The sequence below is a fragment of the Dipodomys spectabilis genome, unplaced genomic scaffold (genome assembly GCF_019054845.1).
Source record: "Dipodomys spectabilis isolate Male_0828 unplaced genomic scaffold, ASM1905484v1 ptg000313l, whole genome shotgun sequence".
In the NCBI taxonomy this organism is placed as follows: domain Eukaryota; kingdom Metazoa; phylum Chordata; class Mammalia; order Rodentia; family Heteromyidae; genus Dipodomys; species Dipodomys spectabilis.
In genome coordinates this window covers 215,923-226,085 of record NW_024870990.1, presented here as the reverse complement: position 1 = coordinate 226,085, position 10,163 = coordinate 215,923, and the positions used below count along the sequence as shown (strand labels likewise).

The window sequence follows — 10,163 nt, the reverse complement described above, 5'->3', positions numbered from 1 at the left end:
AGCCGTTTGTCCAGGACAGACAGGTCGAGATGAAGCTCTGGGGAAGTTTACTTACTCCGTTTCCATGTTAAGTATTATCTTTTCTTTCGAAGACAGGGTCTTGCCATGCAGTACAGGCTCACCATCTTCTCCCTCAGCCTCCCATTGCTGGGACTGCAGGCATACACCACGACTTCTGGTTTGTCTGGGCTTCACGTTTAAATTCTGTCCCATCTGGTGCCAGGGCTGGGACCGGCTCTGCCCTCCGTGAGGCCCTCGGGGCTGGAGCCAGGCGAGTTTCCCCGGCCTCCAGCTACAGAACCTGAGAAGCTGCCCTAGTGGCTTCTTGGTCCCTGGCTGCTCCCTGCAGGTCTGGTCCGGCTGCACCCGCACCCGCGCCCTGCCTGCCCCAGCGGCAGCCTTGGCTACTGGAACGTGGCTTTCATCCTCCGCAGCTTGTCCTGGATCTTCCGGGGGTGCCTCTCGCTGGGGGTCTGGTGGGAGTTGGCTCTGCTATCTGCGGCTAGGATGGAAACGTCAGCCCCACTGAAGCGGGCGATCCTCTGCTTGAGGTGAGCCTGGAGCTTGGGGTCCGGGCTGAACGTGTAAGGCGTCTCCTGGAAGGCATGCACCTGGCTGGCCACCTTGGCGATGTTCCTGCAGCGGAGAAGGGCAGATGCTCATTGTTCTGTGTTCTCAGGGACGGCTCAAACCAGCTTTTCCAAAATTCACAAGGGGCTCCAGAGGGTCTGATAAGAACAAGCCCCGGGCTGGCAGCCTCAGGTTTGGAGGAAGGCCCGAGCCAGACGAGGGCTCTCTGCTGGCTGAGCCTCAGAGCAGCCCAGCGTGTACCTCCTGGGGCACAGCCTGCTGCCACAGGCCGGCACACCAGGGGCAGGCAGCACCCTTTCTCCAGTGGGGACCGGGAGGCTCACTGAGTGGAGGAAGAGCCAGTTTTGCTCATGAAAGTGGACACAAAACACAGACCATTGCCCCTCTCCTTTCCAGGTAGGGCCATTATAACTACATAAAAAGGAGATCATGCACTGAGCGGTGAGAGCCACGGTGGCAGGGTCCTCTGGGCCCTGCCTGCCCACTGAGGCCACAGCCTGACCCTGTGGATGATGGAGGCAGGAGGGTGGGAGCGGGGATGACGGGCAGAGGATGACTCTGGAGGGAGCACATCTCTAGGCTGTGAGCAGGGGTGCATCCCCAACAGCCTGGCCTCTAAGGAGCAGTGGTGCCTGAGGCAGCCGTAGACTTCCCTGGGCCAAGGGCAAGCCAGGCCCAAGCACTATGCAGCATGGTGGTGTCTGCACCACAGCAGTATGCACACTTGTGTGCAGTGTGCTATCTGCACAACAGCAGAGTGTGCACTGCCAGGCAGTGTGGTGTCTGTACACCACAACAGTGTGCACTGCCATGCAGTGTGGTGTCTGTGCACCACAACAGTGTGCACTGCCGTGGAGTGTGCTATCCATGCACAACAGCAGAGTGTGCACTGCCGTGCAGTGTGGTGTCTGTGCACAGCACTGTGTGCACTGCCATGGAGTGTGGTGTCTGTACACAGCAGTGTGCGCATGCCATGCATTGTGGTGTCTGTGCAACACAGCAGTGTGTGCACTGCCGTGCAGTGTGGTGTCTGTGCAACACAGCAGTGTGCGCATGCCATGCATTGTGGTGTCTGTGCAACACAGCAGTGTGTGCACTGCCGTGCAGTGTGGTGTCTGTGCAACAGCAGTGTGCGCGCTGCCATGCAGTGTGGTGTCTGTGCAACACAGCAGTGTGTGCACTGCCGTGCAGTGTGGTGTCTGTGAACAGCACTGTTTGCACTGCCGTGCAGTGTGGTGTCTGTACACAGCAGTGTGTGCACTGCCGTGCAGTGTGGTGTCTGTGCACAGCAGTGTGCGCGCTGCCGTGCAGTGTGGTGTCTGTGCACAGCAGTGTGGGCACTGCCGTGCAGTGTGGTGTCTGTGCACAGCAGTGTGCACTGCCGTGCAGTGTGGTGTCTGTGCATAGCAGTGTGCACGCTGCCGTGCAGTGTGGTGTCTGTGCACAGCAGTGTGGGCACTGCCGTGCAGTGTAGTGTCTGTGCACAGCAGTGTGCACTGCCGTGCAGTGTGGTGTCTGTGCATAGCAGTGTGCGCGCTGCCGTGCAGTGTGGTGTCTGTGCACAGCAGTGTGGGCACTGCCGTGCAGTGTGGTGTCTGTGCATAGCAGTGTGCGCGCTGCCGTGCAGTGTGGTGTCTGTGCACAGCAGTGTGCGCACTGCCGTGCAGTGTGGTGTCTGTGAACAGCACTGTTTGCACTGCCATGCAGTGTGGTGTCTGTGCACAGCAGTGTGTGCACTGCCGTGCAGTGTGGTGTCTGTGCACAGCAGTGTGCGCGCTGCCGTGCAGTGTGGTGACTGTGCACAGCAGTGTGTGCATTGCTGTGCAGTGTGGTGTCTGTTCACCAGAGCAGTGTGTGCATTGCCTTGCAGGTCTTGCGTGTGCTGGGCCTGGGACCCAGATCGGTCACACAGGGAGGAGCCCAGAATTGGCCAGGGCTCCCAGGTTGCAGTGGACAGGGGTTTCAAGTTAAGCCAGAAGCAGAGGCTCCCTGAGCACTGGGCCCAGCTACAGGCCGGCCGCCCCACTGCTCCAATGAGGTTGCGTTACGGAGGGTCTGGACCCCACCGGATCCAGTGAGTCTGCTGGGGTCTGTGTTGGGACCGTGGGTACCATTCACGTGGGAAGAACACCGGGAAGCCCTCTGTGCAGAGTGTGTGGAGTTACCTGAGTGAGTGGGGGCGGTACTGGACAAGGGAGTGCTCGGAGGGCGAGGCTGAGCCCGGCCGGTGGCCGCAGGTGGGGGTCACGCACCTGAGCTTGCTCCACCGGTGGGCTCCGTTGGTCATGGTGAAGCCACCGGTCTCCAGCTGCTGGATGTGCATGGCCAGGAGGCGGGCCGAGGGCAGCGTGGGCTGGGCCCGGAAGCGCCGTCCTTCCATCAGACACAGGCTGTCGCTCTTCAGGAAGACCTAGCCACCCCACCAGGGTGCCACAGGAAGACAGGAGCGGTGGGCCCGGGAGGCCCCTGCCCAGCCGTCCCTGCCGGCGCCCCCTGCACTGCCGTGGCCCAGCGTTCTGGCCAAAATGGAGCTGGAGGCCCGGGTGAAAGCCCAGACCTGACACTTGGCTGGCACAGGGTGCTGTCAGCCACAGAGGCTCGTGCCTGGTCCTCTCTCGGGCTGGCTCTAGAAAGAGCCAGGAGGGCCAGAGACTGCTCAGCTGCTGCAGGTGCCGAGTCTGCAGGCGTGGTGATCCACAGCAGAGGAGGAGCAAGAACGCACTGTACTTCCCTGCTCCACACGCTCTGCACGTGCTCACACGTGCCCTCCCCCACTGCACACACACACTGCACACACGTATCTCCACACACCGCACACACGTACCTCCACACACACTGCACACATGTACCTCCACACACACTGCACACATGTACCTCCACACACTTCACACGTACCTCCACACACTGCACATGTGCCTCCACACACACTGCACACACGTACCTCCACACACACTGCACACACGTACCTCCACACACTGCACGTGTGCCTCCACACACACTGCACATGTGCCTCCACACACCGCACACACATACCTCCACACACCACACACACGTACCTCCACACACACTGCACACACGTACCTCCACACACACCACACACATGTACCTCCACACACTGCACACGTGCCTTCCCACACACTGCACATGTAACTCCACACAATGCACACATGTAGCTCCACACACACTGCACACACGTACCTCCACACACACACTGCACACACGTACCTCCACACACTGCACACACGTACCTCCACAACACACTGCACATGTGCCTCCACACACTGCACATGTAACTCCACACACTGCACACACGTACCTCCACAGACACTGCACACACGTACCTCTACACACTGCACACGTACCTCCACACACTGCACACGTACCTCCACACACTGCACACACGTACCTCCACACACTGCACACACGTACCTCCACAACACACTGTACACACATACCTCCATACATACACTGCACACACGTACCTCCACACACTGCACACATGTACTTCCACACACTGCACACATGTACCTCCACACACTGCACACAACGTACCTCCACAACACACTGCACACATATACCTCCACAACACACTGCACACAGTACCTCCACACACTGTACACACGTACCTCCACACACTGCACACATACCTCCACACACTGCACACGTAACCACACACACACTGCACACATACCTCTACACACTGCACACACATACCTACACACACCACACACGTACCTACACATACTGCACACATGTAACTCCACACACACTGCAACACTGCACACATGTACCTCCACACACTGCACACAGTACCTTCACATACTGCACACATACCTCCACACACTGCACACATACCTCCACACACCACACACACCTCCACACACTGCACACACGTAACTCCACACACACTGCACACACGTAACTCCACACACACTGCACACACGTAACTCCACACACACTGCACACACATACCTCCACACACCACACGTACTTCCACACATACACTGCACACACGTACCCCTATACACTGCACACACATACCTACACACTGCACCCACGTACCTCCACACACACTGCACACACACACTCTACACACACTGCACACACGTACCTCCACAGCTTTGAGCTCCTCCATGACCTCGGCGATTTTTGCAGGAAGGATTCTCCAGGCCTGAGATGGAGGCACAGGTAAGCCCCTGGCTGCTGATGCCCACCGGTGTCCACGCCCCAGCCCACTACCCGGGTGAGCCCCTGGCTGCCGGTGGCCACCTGCGTCCATGCCCCAGCCCAGGCCTGAGGTGGAGGCACAGGTGAGCCCCTGGCTGCCGGCGTCCACCCGCGTCCACACCCCAGCCCACTGCCTGGGTGAGCCCCTGGCCGCCGGTGCCCACCCACATCTGCACCCCAGCCTACTGCCCACCTGCGTCCACACCCCAGCCTACTGCCCACCCGCGTCCACACCCCAGCCCACTGCCCGGGTGAGCCCCTGGCCGCCAGTGCCCGCCTGCATCCATGCTCCAGCCCACTGCCCACCCATGTCCACGCCCCAGCCCATTGCCCGGGTGGCGCACAGGGCACTGCCTTGCAGATGGGTGCTCCAGCCCTCCTAGGATCTGCATGGCCGTTGCAAAGTTCCTCTGCTCATAACAACATTTCGCAATCAGCAGGAATTTGGACAGCAAGTTCACCTGCAGCTGAAAGGAGAAAAATGACAGCAATTTTTTTTGTGTTCATTACTTGGGCTTGATCTTGGGGCCTCTTGCTCTTGCTTGGCTCATAGCTGGTGTTCTACTACTTGAGCCACACCTCCAATTCTGTCTGTTTGTTTTTTTTAGAGTTATTAGATGTGTTTCTCAGTTTTGTCTGATCAGACTGACTCCCAGACACAGTGCTCAGATCTGTCTCCTGGGTAGCCGGGTTATATGTGGGTGAGCGTGGTCCATGCCGTGGGTGAGCGTGCCCCTGCCGTGGGTGAGCGTGGCCCCTGCCGTGGGTGAGCGTGCCCCTGCCCTGGGTGAGCGTGCCCCTGCCGTGGGTGAGCGTGGTGCCTGCCGTGGGTGAGCGTGCCCCTGCCGTGGGTGAGCGTGTCCCTGCCGTGGGTGAGCGTGGTCCATGCCGTGGGTGAGCGTGCCCCTGCCGTGGGTGAGCGTGCCCCTGCCGTGGGTGAGCGTGTCCCTGCCGTGGGTGAGCGTGCCCCTGCCATGGGTGAGCGTGCCCCTGCCGTGGGTGAGCGTGGCCCTGCCGTGGGTGAGCGTGCCCCTGCCGTGGGTGAGCGTGGCCCCTGCCGTGGGTGAGCGTGGCCCTGCCATGGGTGAGCGTGCCCCTGCCGTGGGTGAGCGTGCCCCCTGCCGTGGGTGAGCGTGCCCCCTGCCGTGGGTGAGTGTGCCCCTGCCGTGGGTGAGCGTGGTCCATGCCGTGGGTGAGCGTGCCCCTGCCGTGGGTGAGCGTGGCGGCTGCCGTGGGTGAGCGTGGCCCCTGCCGTGGGTGAGCATGGCCCTGCCATGGGTGAGCGTGCCCCTGCCGTGGGTGAGCGTGCCCCCTGCCGTGGGTGAGTGTGCCCCTGCCGTGGGTGAGCGTGGTCCATGCCGTGGGTGAGCATGCCCCTGCCGTGGGTGAGCATGCCCCTGCCGTGGGTGAGCGTGCCCCTGCCGTGGGTGAGCGTGGCCCCTGCCGTGGGTGAGCCTGGCCCTGCCGTGGGTGAGCATGCCCCTGCCGTGGGTGATGCCGTGGGTGAGCGTGCCCCTGCCGTGGGTGAGCGTGGTCCCTGCCGTGGGTGAGTGTGTCCCTGCCGTGGGTGAGCGTGCCCCTGCCGTGGGTGAGCGTGCCCCTGCCGTGGGTGACCGTGCCCCTGCCGTGGGTGTGTGCCCCTGCCGTGGGTGAGTGTGCCCCTGCCGTGGGTGAGTGTGCCCCTGCCGTGGGTGAGCGTGGCCCCTGCCGTGGGTGAGTGTGCCCCTGCCGTGGGTGTGTGCCCCTGCCGTGGGTGAGCGTGCCCCTGCCGTGGGTGAGCGTGTCCCTGCCGTGGGTGAACGTGCCCCTGCCGTGGGTGAGCGTGCCCCTGCTGTGGGTGAGCGTGCCCCTGCCGTGGGTGAGCGTGCCCCTGCCGTGGGTGAGCGTGTCCCTGCCGTGGGTGAGTGTGCCCCTGCCGTGGGTGAGCGTGGCCCCTGCCGTGGGTGAGTGTGGTGCCTGCCGTGGGTGAGCGTGCCCCTGCCGTGGGTGAGCGTGTCCCTGCCGTGGGTGAGCGTGCCCCCTGCCGTGGGTGAGCGTGCCCCTGCCGTGGGTGAGCGTGCCCCTGCCGTGGGTGAGCGTGCCCCCTGCCGTGGGTGAGCGTGGCCCCTGCCGTGGGTGAGTGTGCCCCCTACTGTGGGTGAGCGTGCCCCTGCCGTGGGTGAGTGTGGTCCATGCCGTGGGTGAGTGTGCCCCTGCCATGGGTGAGCGTGTCCCTGCCGTGGGTGAGTGTGGTCCCTGCCGTGGGTGAGCGTGGCCCCTGCCGTGGGTGAGCGTGCCCCCTGCTGTGGGTGAGTGTGGTCCATGCCGTGGGTGAGCGTGGTCCATGCCGTGGGTGAGCGTGCCCCTGCCGTGGGTGAGCGTGCCCCTGCCGTGGGTGAGCGTGCCCCTGCCGTGGGTGAGTGTGTCCCTGCCGTGGGTGAGCGTGGTTCCTGCCGTGGGTGAGTATGTCCCTGCCGTGGGTGAGCGTGCCCCTGCCATGGGTGAGCGTGGCCCCTGCCGTGGGTGAGCGTGCCCCCTGCTGTGGGTGAGTGTGGTCCATGCCGTGTGCCTGGCTCTCCGGCTGTGTGGGGAAAGGATGACCGGCTTTCCTTGGCTGGAGTTTGACCCTGTGGGGCTGCCTACCTTGGAGGGGGAGCTGTTTATGCTGGAGGTGGGGCCGTCTACCTTGGAGGGGGGGGGCCGCCTACCTTGGAGGGGGCTGTCTGCCTCGGAGGGGGGCTGTCTACCCTGGAGGGGGGGCTGTCTACCTTGGAGGGGGGCGTCTACCTTGGAGGGGGGGCTGTCTACCCTGGAGGGGGGCTGTCTACCTTGGAGGGGGCTGTCTACCCTGGAGGGGGGCTGTCTACCTCGGAGGGGGGCTGTCTACCTCGGAGGGGGGCGTCTACCTCGGAGGGGGGGCGTCTACCTCGGAGGGGGGCTGTCTACCTCGGAGGGGGGCTGTCTACCTCGGAGGGGGGCTGTCTACCTTGGAGGGGGGCTGCCTACCTTGGAGGTGGGGCTGATCACGATCTCAGCAGCCACCCAGGTGCTGACATCGTCGCCGTGTCTTAGAAGCTGTACCAGGTACTTGTCTTGGACGTAGTTGGGTAGGAACAGGCTGCAGGTCTTGGTAGACAGAGACTCTGAAGAGTTGGCTCTGGGAGAGGAACAGCGCGGTCACCTGGGATGTGTGGCAGGGCCCCGCGGATGGGGGATGTGGGGTGGGGGTGGGGCGGGCAGGGGACACGAGGCCAGGCCCACGCAGGACCCCGCGAGGGGCAATGACAATAAGCCAGGCCCTCCCCAAGGACGAGACCCAGCCCAGAGCACCCACAGGGGCTTCCGCTGCCTCTCAAAGGGAGGACTCTGCCCCCTGGGGAGGAGCCACTCAGGCATGGCCGCTCGGACCCTGGGGTCACTCATCTGGGGAGGGCTGCTTGGACCCTGGGGTCACTCATCTGGGGAGGGCCGCTCGGACCCTGGGGTCACTCATCTGGGGAGGGCCGCTCAGACCCTGGGGGCTCTCATCTGGGGAGGGCCTCAATGGCCCTGGGGTCACTCATCTGGGGAGGGCCGCTCGGACTCTGGGGGCTCTCATCTGGGGAGGGCCTCAATGGCCCTGGGGGCTCTCATCTGGGGAGGGCTGCTTGGACCCTGGGGTCACTCATCTGGGGAGGGCCGCTCGGACCCTGGGGTCACTCATCTGGGGAGGGCCGCTCGGACCCTGGGGGCTCTCATCTGGGGAGGGCCTCAATGGCCCTGGGGTCACTCATCTGGGGAGGGCCGCTCGGACCCTGGGGTCACTCATCTGGGGAGGGCCGCTCGGACCCTGGGGGCTCTCATCTGGGGAGGGCCGCTCGGACCCTGGGGGCTCTCATCTGGGGAGGGCCACTCGGGCCCTGGGGTCACTCATCTGGGGAGGGCCGCTCGGACCCTGGGGGCTCTCATCTGGGGAGGGCCTCAATGGCCCTGGGGTCACTCATCTGGGGAGGGCCGCTCGGACCCTGGGGGCTCTCATCTGGGGAGGGCCGCTCGGACACTGGGGGCTCTCATCTGGGGAGGGCTGCTCGGACCCTGGGGGCTCTCATCTGGGGAGGGCCGCTCGGACACTGGGGGCTCTCAGCTGGGCAGGGCCTCACGGGCCCTGGGGTCACTCATCTGAGGAGGGCCTTATGGACCCTGGGGGGGGGGCAGGGCACTCACCTGGGGAGGGCCGCACTTTTATCCGTGACACCCAGGGCCCGTGAATTGAGGAAGTGGACAGGGTGGCACTTCTGAAACAATTCCTGCCAGAGACATGGCAGCAGACCGTAAGCATGTTGTCCGGCCGTCCCCGAGCGTCAGATGTCTGGGCCCTGCCTGCAGTCACAAGCCAGCTGCCTGGCAGGCAGGCCGGACGCCTGTGCTCTGGTTCAGCTGACGAGGGCTGGGTCTGGGCAGGGCCAGAGGAGCTGCGGTTGGCCCAGCCCTAGCCTGTGTAGCCTGTGTGTCCCACACACCTGGAGTGCAGGCCTTACCTCCCCCCCCCCCCCCCCGGCTCGTCCTGCTTCAGGTGGCAGCACTCCCAGACCTGGGCAGCTGGCCAGTGCATCCTGCTGCTGACCTGTGTCCCAGGTGCCCCTGAGCACTCATGTCCCGGGGCTCATGACACGGCGCCCACGGCCGGCCCGGTGCAGAGTTCTGGGCCCCTTCCAGCCCCAGTGGCCCCACAGACCTGCTGCAGCAGCGTGAGCTGAGTGAAGAGCTGGTGGGTGCTGTGCCCCGTCAGGAAGTAGGGCCCCTTCTCGCTGGCTTTGGCATAGGGGCCGTAGAAGTCTTCAAAGAAGCAGGGCTTGGGCAGGGCGGATGCGATGGTGTACTGGCGCTCCTTGTGGGGCAGGGCCAGCCCGTTGCCCCGGGGAAGCTTCCAGGAGAAGCTCTGTGGGCAGGCCGGTGCCCCTCCAGGTCAGGCAGGCGGGGGGAAGGGTGGCAGGGCAAAGACCCGCCAGTCCAGCCCTGCTCTGGTGAGACTGGCTGAGCTGGACCAGAGCAGATCCCTCCCTCCATGCTGTGGCTTGGGGATCTCTGTCCCAGTCACTTGGGCGGACCCCAGGGGTGCACGGTTGCCCCCCCCCCACCGGTGGACAGACCACTGGATTCCCCAGCAGATTCTCCCACCAGCTCTGTGCCCTGAGGCCCAGGATCACAACAGGACCCTGCCTCTTCGGAGTCCCGCTGCCCCTCACCTCCTTCCCCAGGGCGGGTAGTACCCACCCAGCAGGGTAGTGAGGGACATGTACAAGGCACACGTGATGCACACCGGTGCGTGCCTGTGGCCTATGTCTGTGCTTGTGTATAAGTGTGCAGGCGTGTGTGCGCGGGCCACA

At 63.8% G+C, this 10,163-nt stretch overlaps 1 protein-coding gene across 1 annotated transcript in view; it reads right to left on the bottom strand.

Moving 5' to 3' along the window:
* Nucleotides 1–387: 387 nt before the first annotated feature.
* The window catches only part of Kndc1 (kinase non-catalytic C-lobe domain containing 1), a 52,380-nt gene continuing 42,604 nt past the window's right edge, over nt 388–10,163 (bottom strand). The window contains exons 27-33 of the mRNA XM_042702159.1: nt 9,512–9,715; nt 9,001–9,083; nt 7,804–7,954; nt 5,163–5,285; nt 4,703–4,762; nt 2,844–3,001; nt 388–636 (exon numbers count right to left, since the gene is read on the bottom strand). Of these exons, the coding sequence (XP_042558093.1) occupies nt 405–636; nt 2,844–3,001; nt 4,703–4,762; nt 5,163–5,285; nt 7,804–7,954; nt 9,001–9,083; nt 9,512–9,715 (1,011 nt within the window). The 3' untranslated portion in view covers nt 388–404. The remainder of the gene's footprint in view (nt 637–2,843; nt 3,002–4,702; nt 4,763–5,162; nt 5,286–7,803; nt 7,955–9,000; nt 9,084–9,511; nt 9,716–10,163) is intronic.